This window comes from Pezoporus wallicus, unplaced genomic scaffold, assembly GCF_028554395.1.
Source record: "Pezoporus wallicus isolate ANWC-B61680 ecotype Strahan unplaced genomic scaffold, APGP_CSIRO_Pwel_v1 contig_8791, whole genome shotgun sequence".
In the NCBI taxonomy this organism is placed as follows: Eukaryota; Metazoa; Chordata; class Aves; order Psittaciformes; family Psittacidae; genus Pezoporus; species Pezoporus wallicus.
Window position 1 is genome coordinate 1,012,378 of NW_026635603.1, and position 23,788 is coordinate 1,036,165.

The window sequence follows — 23,788 nt, forward strand, 5'->3', positions numbered from 1 at the left end:
TGCTGACTGAAAAATCACTTAGCTACGTCTCATTTTCTTGGCCCATTTTTTTTTCCATCATGAAGCAAGGGGTATTGTATGTAATAAGATGATATTCTTGCATGTAGGAGAACAAGCAAACTGATTCTGCAGTGTGGACATAGTAGTCCAAGTTCCTAAATATGGGCAGCTATTCTGAATATCTCTGGGTTTGGATATAGGATTTAAGGCACATTTAATAGATCTGAGTTCAGTCAGGTTCACTGTATCTTATAAAAATATGTACTTTCTATTGCAAGTTTGTTATGGTGGTCCCAAAAATACAGGATCGCAAAATCACTCATTGCAGTTGACTGGTTTGGGCTCACTAAAGTTCCATGCGCACCAAAAAGAAAAGTTTAGTTTTGTGTATCGGAGGGTGTGCTACTGGGAGGTTTATAACTGGCAGTGAAGAGACTTTTTGAGTACTCAAATCTTGAAATGCTTTGTTTCAGTTTCCTTGCATTTCATTTCTACTTACTAAGAAGAATACTTATGGTGTGGGGTTTTTTTGTTGTTAACATCTTTTGGTTGCTGTTTTTTGGCTGTGGAATAAAGAAAAGGGCAGACTATAATCATGGCTTTATTTAGTCTAAATTAGCTTTTAAAAATTGGCTTTTTCCATCTTTTTGAAAATGCATTACATATTGTTATTTGGCTACTGATATGCTAATGGCAAAGGTAGTGTTTTATTAAAGAAACGACCTTTAGAGAAATCTTTTCAGCGTGTAAGAATATATTTGGGGTTTGATAGGTTTTTACAAAAGGTAGAGGTTTTGTAGGAGACATTAGCTCTTACCCCTGCAATTTCTGATGGTAAAAAATTCTTTCTAGTCTGGGGGATGATCTCTTTCTGAGGGTGTTTTTGTCTCGTTATCATTGAGGAAGCATTTCTGAATTGAAACGATTGTAAAGAACTAATTCATGAGTGCTGTGATGTGTCATATGGGTAGTCAAGGCAGAGGCTTCAGCTATAGAGCTGTCAAAATAATTTTTATTTTTTCGTTTTCAAGAAAAAAGGTGGGAGTTTCTCTCTAGAAGTTCTTTTTCTGAAGACAACCAGCGTTAAATGATTTTTTCGAGGAACTTCTGACACCTTCTTAGGTAATTCACACTTGAAAAGAGTAAGTGGGAAATCAAAATCTCTTTGAAACCAACTTGGAAATGCTGCCATATGTCTTATTCTTGAGATTATACAAGTTTTTTTTTTTTTAAATCAAAAAAGAAAAAGAAATAAATCCAGCCTCCAGCTTTCAACTGCCACATCCCTCAACCAGACAGTTCTGGGATCTGTTAAATCAAATCTCCATACACCACGCTTCTCAACTCGTGAATTGATAGGTGATACAGCTTTCCTGCGGTGGTATTTAAGTTTACCATGGGAACAGCTAAATCGGTGACAGCAGCAATGAGGAGGCACCAAATATATTTTTTTTCAGCTTACAGCCAGCTGACTTTCACATTCTTATTCAGCAACCTGATAAGGCTCAGTGAAAATGAATTATGTAGTGTTTGAAAATGAGCAGAGGTGCTTGGGAAGCCAGAGGACAGAAAGGGTTTGAGATCATGGGCTGTGACTTGAATTTTTTAAGGAAAGCTTTTTTTAAAGTGTCTGCTGTGAATAAAACAGAACAATAAATGGAATGAAGTTGTAGAGGTTAGTATTGTACAATTGCTGGAACATTTTGTATCCTTACGGTTTGGACATAGGCAATCAACATTTCTTTTTTTATCTCTACTGTAAGCCAAATTCTGCTTGATTTTTTTTTATACGTCTCCGTTCTCTGGCGTAGCTGTAGGGCTGTAACCAAGGATAGAACTTATCCTCATGTGACTATGCATATAGAGCATAGAGCATGTACAAATAACCGTCCTTGGTGCTGCAGGCAGTCTTCTTGTCATTCCCTTGACCCTCCACAGATTTCACTTGGATGCTCCTGCTTGTGCTCTTCACAGGTTTCCAGCTGAATTTTGTGCTGTCAGTGGCAGAAGAACTTACCTGATGCCTTAGAATACCCACAGGTACTACTGCTGGTGCAAAGAGAGTCAGGGCTGAATGAGAAACAGTTAAAGCACTGGAATAATAAGAGAAAAATTAAATAAGAGTTAATTCCAAGAATTGTGTTGTCTTTGTTTTCATTGTTTGATTTAGTTTCTGGACTAAATAGGGAAAACATTGTTTGGCTCTTGAAGTAGCATTTGATCTTTGTGCTGAAGAAGGAAAAAAATCATATTTTTTTTCTGAGTTACATTTTCCCTTTCAGCTACAGTATACAGCTATAGGTTACTGTAATGTAATAGAATACAATATGCAACTGCCTTAAGCTGACTCTCCATACCTGTTCTGCATAAACATAGTTTGAATTAGCTTTAACTATCATGTATCTGAAGAAAACAATAGTGGGTCTAAAGCAGCATCTGTTGTTTCATAGGTAGTTGTTTCAGTGAACTTGATTGGCTCAGTATCTTTGGGAATACCTTAGCAAATCTTTAGGCATGAGAATATCCATTCTTAAAGCACTTCAAGACATGTATCTAGAACCCTGTGGAAAAAATACAGATATTGAATGCTTTTCCTTACCTAACTTCATACATATATAGAATCATAGAATAGTTAGGATTGGAAAGGACCTTAAGATCATCTAGTTCCAGCCCCCCTGCAATGGGCAGGGACACCTCACACTCCAGACCATGTCACCCAAGGTTCTCTTCAACCTGGCCTTAAACACTACCAGGGATTCAGCATTTACCACTCCTGTGGGCACCCTGTTCCAGTGCCTCACCACTCTCAGAGTAAAGAACTTCTTCCTTAGATCTAACCTGCACTTCACCTGTTTTAGTTTAAACCCATTACCCCTTGTCCTATCACTCCAGTACCTCTCCAGCATCCTTTAGGATGCCTTCAGATATTGGAATGCACTATGAGGTCTCCACACAGCCTCCTTTTCTCCAGGCTTAACAGCCCCAACTTTCTCAGCCTGTCTTCGTGCGGGAGGTGCTCCAGACCCCTTGTCACCCTCATGGCCCTCCTCTGGACCTGCTCCAACAGCTCCATATACTTATATTGAAGACACCAGAAAATATATATCTGCTAGTTCTATGTAAGAGTTAACTCTCTTAGGGAGAATTAACTTTTCTTTACAACAATGGGTAGAAAGGAAATAATTTAGCAATTGACAGTAATCCTAAACTCAGATTGGCCTTGGAGCTTGGGCCATTGACTAGTGAGAGCTGAATTGCTCCCGGTTCATCCTAGAGGGAGGAAAAGAACTATTCTCTGATGTGTTCTCTTTCATCAGTTTCACTTTCCTTCCTCCCTCCCTTTTCTTTCACATCCTATTTTTCTCCAAGTTTCTTTCTCCAGAGTGAGAGGATTAAAACTCTGTCTTATTCCCTCTTGGTTTTTCTTTTTTTCTTCTCTCAATTCCTACAGTAAAGCACCTCATCATCCAGCATTCTACCCTTCCCACTTGCCAGCTGCTTCTATCAGTAAGTTCTTAAGCATTCTTGAATATTACATCAGTTTTAGAGAACTATGACAACCAAAGTGCATCTCAATCAACACATCTGTTGCCTCTTCAGAGGCTGTTTGCCAATTCTTTTCCTCTGTGAGTATACTTTTTATTAGAGGCTTAATCTGCCATAGGTCAGGAAAAATGGTTCAGGTCCTGTTAGATTACTTCAAGAAGCTGATGCTTAAAAACCGTTCTGGAATTCTGACTCAGCTGGAAATTAGGTGTCCAATTAAGCATCTTTTCATAAGCCAGAAGCACTTTTCATTTTATGTGGAAGCTTGAGCCACATGCTCACCAAATCACTGAAGATGTGACAGACAGTGATAGGTCTGTCTTAGCAAAGGTTGGAGAACTGGGTCTAGATAAATATGTGACCCCTGGGGGTAGGAAGTTTGAGATATCAAGAAGGTACCAAAACTTAGGAATAGCTAAGTTTCTGTAACTTGTTTCAAACAGAGAGTCTTGTCTTTTATCCGTGTATGTGCCTTATACATGAAGACACAAAGTGTGACTAGCTGCAGTGGATTGACCCTGGCTGGATGCCAGGTCCCCATCACTTTATCACTCTCCTCTTCAACTGGATGGGGGGAACTACAAAAAAAGGCTTATGAGTCAAAATAAGGACAGGGAGATCACTCACCAGTTACTGTCACAGGCAAGACTCGACTTGGGGAAAATTCATTTAATTATTACCAAATTGGAGTAGGATAATGAGAAATAATAAAAAATCTTAAAAACCCATTTGCCTTGGCCCTCCTTCTTTGAGACATCCCGCCCTGCTCTGATCTGGGGTTCTCCAGGGGCTGCAGGTGGATATGTGCCATCGTGGACCCCCATCGGGGGACAGCTTGCCTCACCATGGTCTGAAGGGGAATCTGCTCTGGCACCTGGAACATCTCCTTCCTCCTTCTTCACTGACCTCGGCGACTGTAGAGCCCTTTTTAGCACATATTTTAACTCCTGTCTTCTGACTGCTGCTGTTTTATTGCAGTTCCCCCTTCCCTTTCCCAAATATGTTATCCCAGAGGTGCTTGCACCATGGCTAATGGGCTCAGCCTTGGCCAGCAGTTAGTTGCTCTTGGATCCAGCTGGCATTGGCTTTATCTGACACAGGGGAAGCTTCTAGCATCTTCTTGTAGAATCGACCCCTGTAGCTCTGCTGCTACCAAAACCTAGCCACACAAACACAATTATTGATTTCAAGTCATGTATCCAGGGCACAGAGACAAGATTTTCCATAATAACATTGGGAAGATAACCTCCACTTGGACTTTTTTGTGCTTTTCAGTCTTCAGATGCATTCATGTCACATTTTTCAAGGTTGTCTCCATAACCTGAGGGCTAGATACATGTTGCTTTGTTTAAGAAGAGCCATGGTTCTCATGTAATTCTGTATTTCAGGTAGCATGCTTTGCAAACCCTCATCTGCTGCAAAACTTTGCTGGGAGTCATGAGAAGCAGGAAAGATCCTTTTACTGTTCTTTTGCTTGAAGACCTGCAAAAGGAAAATTCAGCAGTGCATTTATAAGTAACAATCTAACATTACAAACCAGGACACGTGATGGAGCTGGTAGCAAATGCATGGTAGACCACAAATTCCTTCCACAAAGTAGGGTGAGCTAACGCACTGATCCTCACCTTATTACTCTGGGTTTTTATTGCTATGTAGAGTTTTGACAGTAAAATAACCAAAATCTAAAAGCAAATAAAAAGCATCGAAACTTCTCTTAATTAATCTTTTCACTGAGAAATACTTCTGCCAAAGATAGGTCATGGACGTGGTCATCATGTGTCAATCCCCCCCAGTGAAAACCCATGTAATACATTCAGACTCTACGGACAATGTGCAAACTCACCATTTACAATTACCTCATGATGCTGTGCCCATAAGCCTGGCATGGAGAAACAGCATGCTGTTTAGCACGTTTCATTTTTCCCATGCAATAGATGCATGGAATTAACATCTGGCAGAGCAGATAAGTATGCTTTTGAACGCTGAAAGGTTTCCATTGAAATCTGTGGCACAGTGAATATGCGCTTTCATGTAGCCATATCCAGAAATGCTTTGCTAAATTTGTGTTATGAAGTAGTATGCTGATAATAAATTGTATGAGTACTTCAGGATTTACATAATATATCTATTACTGTTCTCTGAATGGAAATTAGTAATAATATATTTAATGCTGAAAGACATAGATGGGGGAGTTGCTTTAATAGCACTGCTTATGAGTCAGATGTGTTCTTAATTAAGCTTTTGTTGTGTGCTTGTGGGGCGGTTATCAATAGGAAAAAATCTTCCCACGTTTGTAAGAAAGACAATGGAAAGAAGGAATGAGTTCTGCTGCGGCTGATTTTTGTCTTACAAATGATTGCAAGATCTGCCCACTTAGGAAATGGGCAAGATAAGGATGTTGGTAGATGGTGACAGGATCGTCATAATACAGCCCTTAATGAAAGACACAAACCTGGAAGAGCAGTGACATGTTCAGACACCAGTGAAAGTCTGTTACAGGTTATATATTGGGCAAAAAAAGGGGGAAAGCAGTGGCAGATGTTATTTATTGGTGGCAGCTGCCTTGGAGAACAGCGCTTTCTAAGGTGAAGTATATCACTAGTATCTTTCACTTGTTTTATGCAGTTCAACAGTGGAGTTGTGAGACGTTAGAAGTCCAAAGTTTGGTTACTTATACACTCCTACACTCTGCATCCAAGAAGGGAAAAAATATATCTGCAGTTTAAATGAGAACCTTTTACCTTTTGGGTGCCTGCAGGCGCCACTACAGACAGAGCAGAGGTGATCATGTGGTTTTAGTGTGCAGAACCAATTTATAGAGGATACAAGTGGTGAAACAAAAGGAGAAACACTGCTTGTGATTATATTGGAAAGCTTGATCTTTCTGCCAGGCTGCCTGGCAGCCATCTGTGAGGTGACTCTCAGGGTTTAGTTGGTGCAGATCCAGGGCCTCGGGTTGCTGTGATGGGGCTGTCTCAGAGCATGTTCCAATGATGCCCGCAGCTGTTCCTGCAGACTGGTCCAAAGTTTTACCAGATTTGGCTTCCTGGAGAGATAAAGGGCTGGCACAGAGGAGTTCAGATACCAGGTTCTTACTTCTAATATGTGTCAAGATACTAGGTGCATTTTGTAACTCAGAATATTATCAAGAATATGCCATAAGAACAAGAAATAATGTAACAGTAGCTAGATACTGGTTGTGTGGACAACCCTTCGTATCAACTTACTTCAGAAAACTGAGCCTTTTATGTTATTTTGAATTACAGATAGTTTGCTTTCTTGTTTCACTATGGAAAGATTTCTTTCTGTTTTAATAGTATTGTAAATCGTTTGCCTAAGCAGGCAGCTACTGCAGTTACAGTGAGAAAACAGGCATAAGGGACCCTGAAACTTTTGGCAAACAATGGCTATGAAGATGATTGTCTCACTTGTTACTTCTTATAACAAGTCCTACTGCTTGAGGTCAAATCCTCCTCTGTTTGTTAGAGCTATTACAATCTCATCAGTGGATTTATCTACACAAAGGCACAGATACTTTGTGTCTTACCACCTGGGGGGAAATAACTTCCAAAGTTTTGCAGCTTCTACTTTAATATGTTGAAAAAATATCATTTTCATTTTCAGAGAGTATAAGGAAAAAGCCTGTAAAGAAAATATTAACATATATTTATTCTTCCTGTCCTTGAAACTTCCTCTGGCCTTCCTGAGCATTTTTTGAGCAGAGTATTGAGGATTCAGTGGTTCTTAATTTATACTAAAATAAGTCAGGCCAAGGATTCTTCCTGCTTGGGATAAAGGAATATGCAATCTTCTCTGGCTTTCTCAGTTATTACATAGGTGCTGTCTGAGGATCTTTGAATCACAAGCAGTTCTGCTGTGAACTCTCTCTGCCCCATGGAGGATACAAGCAAGCAGTTAGTACTTTATAAAGAAACAAATGAAGAAAAAAATTAAAAAGCAAAAAGAATCACTTCTCCAAAGTAAACTTTCTGACGTTGATTACTTTTCATATCTTCAGTGGTGGCACCTCAGAATGGTGTGAAACACTCTGAAAACCTGAATATGTGCAATGTATATCATAGGCTTGAGTTTGGGGAGGGCTATAACCATAATAAAGTTATGTTTTGCAAGCCATCTTCTCTGACCTGTGTTGGTTATACACCATAGCTCCTTAATGTGGTTACATGGAATTGTAAGATTTAATATGGAGTTTTTAGCTCAAGTGAGCTTTTTTATGTACATTACTCTGCTTGGATGGAAACAAGTTAAGGCTTTCCGGAGGGGCATCTGGAAATGAAATCAACAAGGGGACTTGTGAGATTTAGTAGCTTAAAGGCAGGAAGTGGTTTTCATTCCTCTTTTTACCTTCAGGTATTACAGCTTTTTCAGCAGCTAGCATGTGACTGGGATATCCATGAGGACCTGTTTAGTTCAAAGCTTCTGTCTTGCTGTGGCCTGAGAAGTATGCAAAATTTCTACAACTGTCTTTTCCATGGCATCTTGCTGTGTCTCTGGCCATCCCCAGCCCCTGTTTTTTTGTATGGTGTACAACAGAATAACGGTTGCCTTGCTACAAATAATTCAGTACTTTCTGTGCTGGCAAAGACTTGCTTTTTCAGGTTGCCATTCACTCATCCAGCATAACATACTGCAGTATTTAGGTTGGCTATTAGCAAAAGAGCCTGCCTGCCAGAGTGGTGAAATAAGATACATGAGTGCATTGTGGAATTTCCCTCACTGGAGAATTTCAAGAACCATCAGAAAATGGAAGCTGAGGGTACCTGAAGTGCACGAGGCCCTTCCCTGCTGCAGGAGGCTGGGCTCGGGTGTCTCCCAGGTGCCTGCACTTATACTTGTGTTATTCTATGGCAAAGGAACAAAGCTGGGATTGAAAAAATATTGGCAAAACAACTCTTCTGGAAGACCAGGAACTCCAGTCAGAGAAGGCTCTGTTTCATCATGCTCCGTGTAGCTTTTGCAACTATTAGAAAAAGACTCCTGTACTTCTCTGATCTATCCCAAACACATGCTTAAAGTGCTGTCATTTAGGATCTGTCTGGTTTAGTAGTTACCTCTGGGAAGAGGGCTTTGTCCTGAAATTTTCACAATGCTTGTTTTTCTTCTTAGCATCACAAGACCATTTCCTTTCCAGGAACTGACGAACACCAGCAGCTCAGGTGTTGACCCTGCAGATACTTCCATAGCTTGGAGCTCTGTTAAAATAACCATGCATGTGTACACCACTTTGAAAGCTCATCTTCCACAGCAGCCCCGTCTGTGATGTTTTGTCACGTTTTCCTTCTTTCCTTGAGCATGGTCAAGGGACAGTCATTATGAGCATGTGTCATATAGGACAACTTGATCTAGTTGAAGATGTCCCTGCTCATTGCAAGGGGTTGGACTAGATGACCTTAGAAGGTCCATTCCAACCCAAACTGTTCTATGATTTTATGTGTCACCAGAGTATTGACCACCAGTACTACCAACACAAGTGGCTTGGGCATGCTCTAAGGAGCATAGTGCGATCACAGTGCAGGACATGTTTTCAGACTTGCAGCAGGAAGGGTAGGGAACTAAGGATGGCTTTTGGTTTGATCATAGTTACAATAAAATAATAAGTGGTAGTAGTATATTATATATGTAGTTTCTTTATTTGAAAGATCATGTACATTACAAGATACATGTAGTTGATTTAATAAGAGATTTTGCACCTTGTTATCCTGTCAGGACTAACCACTATCGATACTAACACTAGGCTACTAAGCTCATTATTAAAACCCTGTCAACATGAACTGAATGTCACTGACCCAAACTAAATTAATTTTCTTCCTGTCAGTTTATCACATCAAGTTATGTCACAAAACCTGGTCTACATTTTACAAATTATTTTATATTACTAGTTAGGACATGAGTAGACCCATTGCATTCTGTTTTTTCTCCTGAATAATAGCTTTAGTGTTTACCATATGTAGAATGCATTTCCACCTCTCTAATTTCAATTGCAGATTTATTGACATAAGGGCATTGTGTTTAGAATGGGGCTGTTTGTTCCTCCTGAAAGAGAACACTGGAAGACTGAAATAACCTTAGTTAGCATTGAGGGTTCTTTTTACCTGTTTTCGGTGACATCTCCTTTCCACCTGAAAAAGCTATAAATTTTGTCTTGTGGAAAAAGTCTTTGAAGTTGAAATTTTGTTTTAAAAAACCTCAGATGTGAAATTGACTCTTCAGAAAACTTGTCATATAGCAATAGCTTCCCTGTGGTGTTTCTAGCCACAGAACTTCTTTTGTCAAATAAAATGTAATGCGAAAATTGTAGTTACAAGTTCTTTATTTTAGGAATACCATATTTCTTGACTGGTTAATGTTAAATGCCACAAATAAAGAAATTGAGAGGAAGTAGGAGGAAACTGTCTCTGATTTGCTTACTTTGTAGAGCTGACAACTAGGAATTGCTGCATTCGCCCTCCAAGATGAGGTCAGTACCCCTGTCATCTGTGAGAGCCCTCAGAGGTCTAAAAAATGGGGCAACATGTTAATGTTTATATCCATCCCCTACCAGTTGTCCAATCAACAGCTCCTGTAAAAGAGAAATCAGTTCATTAAATGCCAGATTTATTCAAATGTGCTGTATCATCATCTGAAGATGACCATGTTTAATTCCATGGTTTTAATACCTTAAGCTTGTGTAAATTGTCACTAGTTCTTCTGGCACTGTGCAGATGGGGAGCAGAAGCTTGTGAGGGCTCACTTGAAGGTTTTCTTAAGGAAAGGCTCCAAGTCATTTGAAGGAGAATTTTGCTTGAGCACATCTTCAGTTTTTGTAAATTAGGACATTTCTGAAAACTAAATTGGACTTTGAGTGCTGAAATTGCCATCGGGCCAGTCTCAATATCTGTGAGACCCTTTAGTGCTTTCGGACAATATGCCCTCCTTTATTAAGGAGGAGCTTTGAGTGAGCTAATGAATGTGTTCATGATAATAAGTATGTATAGAAGGTCTGAACCATGTGTAAATAACCATCTGGATAGCTTTATAGGTTTGATTTTCCTGTTGTTTTGGGGGATTTCTTGTGGGGGTTGTTTGGGGTTTTTGGGGGGATTGTTGGGTTGGTTTTTTTTTGTTCAGTTGGTTTGGCCTTTTTTGTTGTTATTTATTTGGTTTGGGTTTGTTTTTTCAAAGGGGGAAGTAAAATAAGCCCTGTAACAAAACAAGTATGCCTGCTACAACCCCAATCACATTTATCTGTCAGCATGTCAAGGGGAGTCTTTAAATACATATAGGCATATTCTGTCTTTTAGATAAGAATTTAAGCACTTAAAGATAAGCACGTGTTTGGAGGCAAATAAATTTGAGTCTGAGCCCATGCTACAAAACCATATTTGGGCTTGATATGTTTTTAAATGCAATTTATTCTTCAATGCATTTAGTAAATAGCTCATGTTAACAGACATGACTTGTCAAGATACCTGTCTCTTCTAAAACTCACCCATTTTGTAAGCATGTTTTCATTTCTTTAGTAACACTCCTCATCTTTGTTCTCTTCAACAATATAGTGTTATCTAAGGATCTGATTCTTCTATTAAACAAGAAATTTCCTGTCAGCTTTTCTATAGAAAGCAGATTCAAGATATAGTAAGCAAACCCCCTGCGTTTATTCCTTGCTGAAGAAATAGTCTGGAAATATAGAAAAAGACGTAGAAAAATTGCATGCTGTTTCTATGACTGTGTTAAACTATTCAATTGATTCCTGTGTTGGTCACTAACAGCTTTATGGCGTTCTATTGTAGCATTTACCTTGCTACTTTTTTATCTCAAAGTCACAAAAGTAGTTTGTTGCATCTGTTATTACTCAGCAAGGCTTTTTTTAGAAGAGATAGAAATGTAAATACATGGGATGTTTAGATTTTATTTCTCCTTTAAAGAAGATTTAAGCCTTAAAGGCAAAATCCTGTAACAGTTTCAGCGTGGAAAAATCTTGATAAGAGTATGTATGCTTCTACTGTAGGAGCCCAAAACAGAATTTGGGAATAATCCTCTGAGACTTAATTCAATGCATAATAATCTGGTTACCACATCTTGAAGCCTAGGGAGTCCTGGCCAGTGTTCATGCCCCTTCTCACTTTTCAACATAACTTTAAGCAAATTACCTCTCCTGCCTCAGTATCCTTCCTCCCAGTAGACATTATATAGTGCTAAATAAACACTCTTTTTCGGTACAGACATACTGGTTATAGTGGTCAGGTTTAAATATGGTATAAAAGCTCTTAATTTTAATCTTCAGCAATAAAACATCAGTATAGTCATCATTTGTTTGCCTTTGTGGTTCAGTTGGGCTCTGTGGAATTATTAAGGGTTGATGTTAAACCAGGTGTTTTTTCTTGATACTGCAAATGACAGCAACATGGAGACCCAATGCTGCCTGGGGTGAAAAGCCCTTTGAGCAGGAAGTGCCATGGAGGTGTCAGTGTTCAGTTACGGGGGGTTACCTGGCAGCTACGCCAGTTGCTGCAAGTGTTGCTGTTGCACATGGACTGCAGTTTGGCTTCAGTGGGGCAGTACCCATTTGTCTAAAACACGATTACTTTTTTTTTCCCTCCCTAAACATTGTCACTGTTCAATACCGGTCCCCTCCAGATTAAAGGAAGCGCCCAGGGTGCTTGCTCCCTTTTAGAAGTCAGCACTGTGAGTAATATCATATACTGTAAAACCTCTTTGTACGTGTAATCTCTCCCTCTTTATCTGCCATATTTTTTCCAATTTTTTATGTTTGTTGTCAGAATTCTGTAAGTACTTAAAGCATAGAGGGTAACAAATGGAAAAGGCGCATCTTGGCATACAGGGTATTTCTGTTTGTTGCAGTTAGTGCTCCACACTGAACCCTTCTTGTTTATGCTGAAAGCATTTTAGTATGAAACAGGACCTGACATGGTTGAGCTTTGGTTATTTGGTGTACAGGGTGTTTTTCCTCTAATCGTGCACTCTTTGAGGGTTTCTGTGTTACTTTCTTATCTTTCAAGTCATGACTTATAATTCATGCTTAGCAGATACTATACACAATTAAGTGTTAAATCTAGTAGCAGACAGTTCATTTAAACATCCATTTTACAAGTATTTATGAATTTGGTACAATACTGCATGCCAGATACTTCTGACTTTTATAACACTTCCCTAAGAGCTTGGAGTTAAGCCTGGAAGTCTTTTCAGCCTCTGAAATTTGTTTGTATGTACGTACAAGTCTATAAGAGCAATTATGTACTATTGTTTCCCAAATAACTCAGTTACTCTTGCTTGCAATGAAAAGAAGTAGTGGCATTACTGGGTATAGTTTTGAGACAAAATTATTTCTAAATTTGCCAGTTCTCAAGTACCATCATGTAAAGCTAAACTCAGTGTGCTGCATTGACTGTTCTCCATGAACACTTGGAAATTATCATGGAAGTTAAATAAATGCATTTAAAATGGATAAGCTGAATAATATAAAGGGCTGAAGCACTCAAAATCAAAATAGGGAACAGAATGTGCGTTACATAAAGAAACAGCTTTTTTTGAGGAAACGATCACCTTCTGTGATGACTAGAACTCCTGAGAGGAGAAATTGTTTAGGTTAGAACTTGCTTATAGACTGACTACGACAAATCCACTTAATTTTAATTTGAACTCCTCTGCTAAGAATAGAAATGCCACACACAATATGTAGTATCCTGGTGGTATGTTCTAGAATCTATTATATACCCCTGTAAGACTTTCTCTTTTTAAAACATACATAAAAGTCCAGTTTTCTTTGGGGTGCTAGCATTTTCTGAAGTATGTCTTTAAAACACTAATTGGCTATATCACACCTGGGGATTTTCCCAAGTACTCCTTGTTGTCTGATAGCATTTACTCATCTTTGCTTGCAAACAGTGAGAGAAGTTTGGGAAGATCATTGTAGCTCTCTTTCTAAGTAGATGTCTTCAGAAAGTTAAACGAATGTCTTTAGTGCGGCTGTTCAGTATGAGATAAATGGATTTAAAATTAAACATAAGACTATTGTCAGTGCTACTAGAAATGAGTCGTTCCCAACCCTGGGAATGAGCCAGCACAGATGTGATCATCCTCTTCTGAGTCACCTGGGAAAGTTATTGCCTGGTTTTGTGCCTGTGGTCCACAGCAGCCATGTGAATTGTGCAAGATGTAGCAGTGGTTTGCTTGAGGTCTGTGGAAAAGCTTGCTTTGTGTGTTTTTGTTGGGAAACAGTGAACAAGCTGGCTGAACTGAATGTAAACTAAGTGTAAAGCTCATGGGTGAGTCTGTTTCTCTTGTGACTTGGTCTGCTTTGATGAAAGGCTGGTGTCCAGTCATCCGGTGTCCAGTCATTCACTGTAATGCCAGATGCTTCTCCAGCCCCTCCCCAAATAAGTCCTGCTGCCAACTGACAAGGTGGGGACTGGGCACTGGCTGTAATAAGCAGTGAGGTAGAGGCAGAGTCATTGCTGGGGAGTCACCACTCATGGACATGGAGCTCATCTCAGCAGGTGAACACTAACACAGGATGCGGTGCATGAGTTTGGCCAAGTTCTAGTCTTTAGTGATAAACATGGAAGAGCAGACTGACAGGAGAGACAGTTCTGGGGCAACTGGCTAACAGACCTCCAATGTTATCTAAGGCAGACCAAGAAAACTCCATTTCCTTCAGCTGTTGGAGCATCCTTCTCACACACTGAGATGCTGTTTGGGTGGAAATGATATCGATAATGGAGGCCTGCTGTTTAATTGAGTAATTCCAAATGTATTGCTTATGTCTGCTTTCAAGTCAGTGTTTTCAAGTCAATTTCTGAGGGAAAAAAACCCTACACACACCCCCCCCCCAACCAACCAACCACCAAAGTTTTGGGGTTTTTAACTGTAAGTATTGTAAGTGAAAAATATAATTTCATAAAATTGTTAATTATAGAACTGAAAGTAATATAATAAAATCACTTTGAAGACTTTGTTGACTTAAAAAAAAAGTGAATTAGTGTCATGCTATTGTGTTTGTCTGGCCAAAATAAGAACAGGAATTTTACCTGCACTGTAAAATCACAGGTACTTTATCTGTGAAGAATTACACTTAAGATGAAAAAAGGAGAAAAGTGATATTGTGGACTGATTATCATATCAAGTGTGAACTCGGCACTGTTGGAGCATCTTGTTCATTTCAGATAACTTTTTGAGAACCTTTTTCAGGAGAGTGGGATTTTAGTTTCTCACATCCAGGCTTCATACTTTAGCAAATTCTACAATCTGAATGACAACCAAAAGAACAGCTCTGCGTTGATATAGAATTATTTCTTATAATAATAACTTTCAGAATATTTCCAGAGCTTTATAATGTCAATAAATCATTCAGAAGCTGGAAAGCTGGAAATAGGAGTCTTTGGTAGGATTTGTAACTGCTTGGTTTTTATTCTTTGTGGAAAACAGTCTTTGGAAGAGCTGTGGTATTCATTAGACATCAGAGTTTTTCTTGATGCATAAACATAATTGACAACAGAAAAATAAATATGATTGATAACTATTTGGTACTTTTTATACCTTCCTTAAAGGGAAACCTAGCTTTGTGTGTAAGCCAATGTTTATTTACTGACAGCTCACTTACGATGGAAAAGCAATGCCATTCTTGCTAATGTCATGGGTTTGAGCCCTTGCTGTTGGTGAAAGAAACTGATCTTGATTCATGGGTCTGTGCCCTGTATTTTCTCAGGATATCAATCCACTGACTTAATTGAAGACCCTTTCCTGGGAATTCCTAAATCGATACCTTTTAATTTTACAAGCCTCAAAAAAAGGAGTTTATTTTAGTGTTTGTGAAAGAATCTGAGGATGCCATAGTTTTAAGTTCTTCCCAGACTTAATTTTCTTTGTATTATTGTTAAATACTATACTGTCGCTGGAAAAACTTGTTCATGTACAGAAAACCTTGCAACAGACCAAAGTTGGCATCTTCAGGCCATCATAATGATTCAGGGTAGCTGAAATTCAGAGAATGGCAAGTGTTAAATACACATCAAAGTGTTACATGCACTGAAGTAGTGAGTGCATAGATTCAGTTGACAGCAAACAACTGAATGTGGTCTCCTCCAGATCTGATAGTCTGTTTTGTAGACACACAAGTGGCTCAAGGAATGCTTGTGGAATCTGTCTTTCATTAACAACAGTGTACAATTCTTCATTGCTAACTCATTCTCAGCTTTTGCTAAATGCATACAGAATACTATGGAGGTGTTAGCCATACTTTCCAAAACAAGGCCTTGTGGAAAAATGACCCAGTGTGCTCTGAAGATTTTTTCCCAAACATTTTCATTCTGTGACAAGTCAACTTCATTTTTTACTTTCTCTACCATTAAATCTCATATACAATTGAATGGGAATGGGTTAAGAAGAACAACTTGCTTCCTTTGAACATTTTGCTGAAAGTGTATTAGTATCAAAGTGGATTATTAGAGCCTGAAGCTCAGAACTTAATCAGAAATCTTACAAAGTAAGCAGTTCTGGAAGGAGTTTTTGTTCTGCCTGATAATACATATTTGTACTCAGCTTCCTTACACTTGCTGAGTGTGTGGGGACCAGGAGTCATAGGGATTTTTTGGTGGATTTTTTTTCACCCCTGAAGATCAAATGAGATCAAAGCATAAACTGTTTGGAGAGTCCAGCTGTAATTAATGTTAAAGAACTTGTCAGTGTGCTTGATAGTGATATAGCACAGGAGACATTCCCAGCTTAGCATGAATTTACAGATAAAGGTTTAGAACAAACAGAAGTTTCTGTACATGGCAATAAAACCCCTTGCACTTTAGTAATTTGCTAAAAAAAGAAAACTAACCCACAGCTTAGGGAAGTTATTCTGTGCACTGCTAGGTAGAGACAATTCTCTTTATTTTTGAAGAATATCTACTATGTATTGCATTTGAGTTTTCCTATATTTGTGTCTGATACAGCGAGTGCTTATTGGTTTTTTTTTCCTCTATTTCAGCACCCAAAGACAATGAAGAACGTGTGTTCCGGGAGCGTATGCGCCCCAGAAAGCGGCAGGGTGCTGTGCGACGTAGAGTACATCAGGTTAATGGACACAAGTTTATGGCCACTTACCTTAGACAACCAACATACTGTTCACACTGCAGAGATTTTATATGGTATGAAGTAATTTTGCTTTCCTTGCAACTATGAATTATTAACATACCCTCCTGTTTTGTTGAAGTATAAATGTATATAAAATATAAAGAAGCAGTAGTTCTTTTCGTTTTAATATTAAGTTGCCATAAATTTCGGCAGATGATAATAGGATTGTTAAAATTCCATCATCAGTGTTAGAATTTGTTGTGTTTGTGTTTTTTTTTTTATTTTCTGAGCCACAAAGTTCAATGTTTTCCTGACTGATAGACACTATGAATTCTGTGTAGATGGCCAGTCCAGTGTTCTGTAGGTGCCTAAATGTATACTTAGACCTAATATTAGACCTTTACATTTTGTCAAGATGACTGAGTTCTTCATTAGGTACTAAAATACCACCATCATCCTCCTAAGAAATGCCAAGCACCTATACATCCTACTGAAGTTAATGCAGGATGGGAATATTAGACTTCTAATGATCCAGAGTTTGGGGTACTCAGTGTACAGGGTCTTTATTATTACAATGTATGTCAAGAACTCCCTTTTAGAAATTATTTACATTAGCTTTGAGTACTTGTAATTTTCAAATTGGGAAAGGTGGTGGAAATGTTCAGTTTTCAGTTATTTTTCAGCAACACTATGGATGTTTTCCAAAGTTACCTAGAGATACTGAATTCTGCCTTAATACACATATGATCTGATGTGACCTGTAATTAATATTTCTTGAGGCTGTGTAATGAATCAGTCTTTCTTAATGTGGAGCAACGTGAACTGCACATGAACTCAGGTACATTGCTCTAAGAAATATGTGCAGGTTAATCTTTGTGTTAGGTAAGATGATTCCAAGCAAGAAAATTGGCAATTTTGCAAAACTGCAATCTATTCTCTCTATTTAGAAGCCTGCTTGATGATTGCTTTATCAGCTTGTGGCTTCCCTCTCCATGTACCCTTTGGCTTCACCTGTTTTATTACAGTAAATGTGTGTTTACTTCTAACTCCATTCAGGGCCTATTGTTCTACCTGTTTCCTCTTGCCAGCTGAAATGTAGTTCCTACATAGAACTGCTTTCAGTTCAGGCATGCAGTATCGGATTATTGTTTATAAGAAGCTATTCTTTTAAACTTGTGCATGTCCAATAAAGAGAGAAAAATATTTTTCATTATTAAAAGTATGTATTCTTCATTTTCTCAAACACTGTTTTATTTTCAGGGGTGTAATAGGAAAACAGGGATACCAATGTCAAGGTAAGAGAAAATCTACAGGGGGACAGTTTGAATGTATTTATTGTATTATAAGTAAGAAGATATTTTCATCAAACATTGTATAGGTACAGTGCCAAAAATTTAGCACAAGATGATCATAAGAAGTTTGTCTCACCAAAGACACAATCTTTCTAGCACAGCACAGTAAGATTTTTCACAACTGTTGGACTTAGATATTGTTTATGAAGTAGGAACATAGTTAACTGAACAGCAGATCCTAGATATTTCTTAATGCACATCCAACTAGTGGGGGCATATCTGCAGATGTTGGCTTCTTCATTTTTCACTTTGTGTATTTTAAAATTATGAATTTTTTATTCTGCCAAAGAGTCTTTGTTTAAAAATGCCAGGTAATTGCAAAGACTGTAATTAAATAGATGTGATAATTATAGAGGTCACCATTAGGGAAGGTTATAGCAAAGACTGGAGAAGTGTTTAATTTTCAGCTCCATTTTTCAACTCTATTTCTTGTACTCTTGATTTATTGGGATGATGTTTTTCTACTTAATTCTCATCTGACTAATAGAAATAATCAAGTTAGTGATGATTTTTCAGTTACAAAAGACTTAATGAAATCTCATTGTAAATAAATGCAAATAATAATTTTACATGCTACAATAAGAATACTGTATTACACATGCAGCAGAGGTTCCTTGAGTTCTGACCTTTTTTTTCCTTGCAACAATGACCAAAGCTAGAAGAAAAAGAATTCATTATTTCACTCAGTAGGATTTTTCTTCACTTAATGACCTTGAATCCTACAGTATGATAGACCTCGTAATTGCTAATCTTATCTGTCATATGTGCAAATGTTGTTCATTAAATAATCAGTATGAATATTGACAGAGCATTTTTGCCTCCTGAAACCTTTTACAGTTATCAACTTATGATAATGTGTTACCAAAAGAATGTTTGACTTTGTTTTTTTCTGTTGCCTTTTATGATGAGTAATCTTTATGTCTCTTTTTCTCTGAAAGCTCTACAGAGAGGAATTGGTTTTGTCATGTATAATAAAGAGATCATGGACTTTAAAGAAATAAATCAAATATGTAAAAAGGGGGAAAAATTGTGGTTAATATTTCAGATGATAATTTGAAGTTTTACATACTGAGGTTTCGGCAGATATGCTTTAGTTCTTTTAAAATTCTTTGGTCTCTTCAAAGTCTCTTTCTTCTGCTTTTGTAAGCCAGACTTACTTCATAGGACTCATCAAGTCATCAGTCACTTGCAGCCTTTCAAGGCCCAGCATTTCTAGTTTTCTGATCTCAGTTTTTTCCTTTCAAATCTATCTTTATGAAAACTCATTCTTTTATCTGGTTTCTGTTTATAGTTTGCACTTGTGTCGTCCACAAGAGATGCCATGAACTTATAATAACGAAGTGTGCTGGCTTAAAAAAACAGGAAACTCACGATGAGGTAAATGTTTATAAAATATATTTTCTAGATAAAACTCTGTCTTTCATCAGTTAAAAATAGTGTCATCTCCTCTGTTTAATCAATAACCTTTACAGCCATTTTTGTGCCCTTCTGGTCATCTTGTAGTATAGCATTTACTTTAAAATGACAGATTGCCATAACAGTTTCATTTGCATGGGAATTATTGTACAGCAATTTATTTCTAATAAGTAAACTTCTTGTATCTGAACACTTAAAGGCTTCGTGGGCTCTTTGCACTCCTTTACATCTTTAGCATTCTCCATTTCAGAGTTAATCCAAGTTTTGGCATTTTAATTCAAAAGAAGCAGGCTGGGACCCTTTGTCCTTAACTGCATTTTGTGTGGCTGAGTCATTAGCAGCTGATAGAATAGGCAGTATGCTTGGGTATCTTACATCAACATAAAAGACTGCCCAGAATTTGCTTGCAAAGAATCACTTCAACAAAGACTGTGTCCAAACAGTAAAAACGTAGAGAAAAAGCCATGTGAGTGTTGAAGAAAACCCACAGATATTGTAAAGAAGGTAGTGATAACACAAGGTACTACATAGCTAACAGGTTTTCCAGCATAATTACTCCCTACCTCTAACAAGCTTTTGGATATTAATGGAATTACCACAATGTGTATTTTGTTATCATGCATTTAAATAAGTGAAGACATCACCTGAAAATTAAATTAGCTGTCTTCAGAACCATACTGTCAGGAAGGTAAGTATATCTGCTGACAGCATATTCAGCTCTGAATCAGAATTGGAAATGAAGCGATGCTTTCACTTGGGTTAAAGGTCTCTCTTTGCTGAGATGGTCTTTCTAGGCTTGGTTAGGAAATTAATGTGAGTTTCTGTGGACAGTCATACACCAGGGAGCAGTGTGGCTGCTGAGGTGTTCAGCTCCCTTAGATTCCTCAGCTTTGGAGTGTCACTTTGTGGCTGGGTTAGGGAGGGGAGTGGGGTTTATGTTTTTTTAAATAGTTGTAGCCCTCAACTGCAACCAGTGAATGCTTTAGCTTATACAGAAGGGTTTTGTGTGCGTGTGTTGACAGAAAAGCTAATAAATGTTCACTGTCCGGTTCCATTTCAACGGCAAGGACCTACTATCTTTCATTAGGTGAGGTAGTCTGTAGGTGATCCCAGTTCCTTGGTCATACAGAAAAAGTACATTTCTTAGTTTTATTTCGTAAAAAACATTATTTATATGCTTAAAAACCCTAGTTTTAAATTGCACATCAGAGTTGTATGTGATGGTTTAAAGCCATTCTTTCAACTTTGACATGAATTTGGCTGAGATGCTAACTGATCTCATTCTTCCTGTTGTGAGGTTGTCTGCCATTTTTTATACTGGAACCATTCTTTAATATCTGATTCACAACCAGTATTTTATGTTCAAAACTTGATCACGTGCATAGGATCATTAAAGGACTGTGTTTGGCTAGTGCTATTCTTGTGTAGCACTCACAGGAAGATACAGAATCTTGTGTGGATTTATATTCCCAGGCTCCAGACTGATGGAGACTTGCATGTTCTGCTGATACAATGCTCTCATTGTTTAAAAGGGGTACTAGATCATTGGAGAGAAGCCAGCAGTAATAGGAAAGGGAAGGAAAAACATTGAAATAAATCTCCCGCTATGCAGTGGCCACCATAAAACCTTATCAGTTATGTCTTTTAATTGACAAGTAATCATACCTTGGAATCCCTGAATGCAGTGATTTATCATTGTCATAATCTAAAGAAGAGTGGGATATGAAAAGATAAAGAGGTTGTGATACATTTCTCTTTCTCAGTCCTGTATTAGTTTGTCCTGCTCCTCCTCAAACAATTGGGAGTGACTTCCTTGCCTTCCACATAAAGAGATCTTTCCTGATAGCTATGTATTTGTTGTTCCCAGAAATACTAGGAAGTAGACTTTAGTCTATCTCTTGGACAGCAGCGGCCCTTCCTCCTCCTTTCTCCAAATAAAATATGAGAAAATAAAGTATGAGAAGACCTCTAGAGCAGGAGTATATCTAACACAAAGATCATCATCTGCGCATAGACCTATTTCATCTTGTTTGAATTCTGTTTGGTTTCAAGACATAACAAAGCATACACTGATTATAAAGAAAGTAGTGTGAAGTATACTGTGCTCCCCTTTCCCAGCAGGTGGGATCCCAGCGTTTCAGTGTCAACATGCCTCACAAGTTCAGCATTCACAATTACAAAGTGCCCACCTTCTGTGACCACTGTGGTTCATTGCTCTGGGGTCTTTTGAGACAAGGTTTACAATGCAAAGGTAAGGACTGCCACATCAGACCTTTTCTTTTTTCTTGGTGAGTTACTTAGAAAGACTTCCAAGTTATTCTGTCTTTTCCAGCATGTACACAAGTGAATAGGAAGCAAGTAGCAGATTGCTGTAAGGTTTGCCATAAAAGTTAGAAAATTGTCCTTTATCCTGTCTGCAACACCAGCCAATGACAGGTGCAGAGGGCAGAGATGTAGAAACACATTTTGCACCCACTGCAATGTAGGTTTATTGCCACATAGGAAATTAACAGAGGACAGAAAATTAGTAGCATGAGAATTTCTATCCCTTCCGCTTATATGCCTGTTGTCCTTTTGTGTTTGTGGTGATGGTTTTTAAACTTTTTAAACATCATTATTCCAGTTACTTTTCCCTCTAATACAACCTTCAAAAATTACTATTATGTGTTGGCTAAGCTAGGCAGAACCAGGCTTGTGTGCCCATATCCAAAAGATGAGGTATTCTGATAGCTAGCCAAATCATTCTTTGTGACGATCTGCTTCTGCTCCAGAAAATAAAGAATTCATTATGTTCTGCAGCTTAAGGACTCTGTATTATGTACAGTAATTGTATGTGAAGTTACTGCTGGAATATGCATTCATGTCATTTTAGCTGACTAATGGAAATCGGTGATTCCATATCTCCTTGTTTCATCAGATCTATATATTCTAAATGGGGGAGAAAACAGTACAAACACTTGCAAAAGAAAGTAATATTTTAGAAATAGTGAATAAAATACTTCAATTAGTGGATTGAGAGGAATGATCTCATTAAGATTGTCAGATTCTTAGAACATAGTACTTAGTGGAATTAGAAGCATTTTGATTTTACTACACATTTATGAATAGGTTGGTCCATCTTCATATACACAAGAATCACGTTATTTGCACTTCTCAGCTGCAGAAACGTGGAGTCACACACATATATATAAACATGTAATCTATGGACTATATCCTTTGCAGTATTAAAGGTGAGACATAACTGTAGGTGAAGGTCAGACCTAATGTTTCATGTCACAAATTGCTGAGCAGCTGGGAAAAGGTTTCTTTCATAGCGAAGTCATACACAGTGAGAGTGTTCTGAATTTCAAACCTTCCCTTGTGATTCTAGCTAGTGAGCAGTGATAAAAAGTTAGACTTTAAATACTGTTACTTTAATACTATTGAAGATTTTGTTCAAATGCTATCTTAATTATGGTGGACATATGTTCAGAGAAGATTTTTCAATTAAACCTGATTACTTTTTCCTTTTTGAGTTTTAATCAGAGCTATAGTATCTCTCCACTTAATCTGTGAATATATGACTTCACTTTCATATTATCTCTTGAGTACCATAGTGCTCAATTAGCTCTTAACTGTAGAAAATAATGCTATTTCACGCATGTATGCAAATTATTTCACATACCTATGCAAAATAACATTATTACTGTGTAGCAGATGCATAGAAGCAATAGTTCAGAGAGCCTATGTGCTTTCCTCATGATCTTAAAATTAGTGCCAATAAACATGAAACATTGTCCGCATGAAATCTAGAACTCGCCTGAGGTGGAAATGTCATCTCTCTGTGCTTTGTTTTCTGTCTTCACAAGTGCTGAACCATGCTCCCTTCTTCAGAGATGTGCTTACTTGCCCAGTGTGTTTATTAACACCACGAAAAGTGTATCCCAGAGGTTTATTCTTCTTCTGTTTTTCCACTGCTTATTCCTGTGCTTTTTTTTACCAAATATCTTCATGATGTTGGACTGTACAAAATTTTCCTGCTTGCTGGATTTCAAGCAGTTCCATTCCTGAGTGTCCACTGATACGGATCTTAAGTCAAACACTTGCCACTGACCTTTCTCACTGAATATGCATGCATTGACTATAACGTGTGTAGCAATTTAATTTTGCTGTTCTTGTAACGTGGAACATATTTGAAAAGGAAAGGCACCTGCTTTCTGAAGTTACTGCTGTAGATAAGAGTGCCTCTGTATAGTCCCAGAGGTAAATGTGTTTTGTTTCTGTAGGGCTTATACAGTGAAAGCATCACTGATGCACAATATAATGAAATACAGCTTTATAAATATGTACTTTCTTGATTATTTTTTCTCTAAAAAGTAATAAATTGAGGAATTCGAGCAATTGAATGTTAATGT

General features: G+C 38.0%; 1 protein-coding gene across 3 annotated transcripts in view; it reads left to right on the forward strand.

Moving 5' to 3' along the window:
• PRKCE (protein kinase C epsilon) overlaps window positions 1-23,788 on the forward strand; it is a 287,273-nt gene that overhangs the window by 162,472 nt on the left and 101,013 nt on the right. For 2 of the 3 annotated variants that reach the window (XM_057396972.1, XM_057396974.1), the window contains exons 3-6: window positions 16,541-16,700; window positions 17,887-17,921; window positions 19,270-19,355; window positions 21,513-21,645. In XM_057396972.1, the coding sequence (XP_057252955.1) occupies window positions 16,541-16,700; window positions 17,887-17,921; window positions 19,270-19,355; window positions 21,513-21,645 (414 nt within the window). The remainder of the gene's footprint in view (window positions 1-16,540; window positions 16,701-17,886; window positions 17,922-19,269; window positions 19,356-21,512; window positions 21,646-23,788) is intronic. The other variant, XM_057396973.1, reaches the window with a different exon arrangement.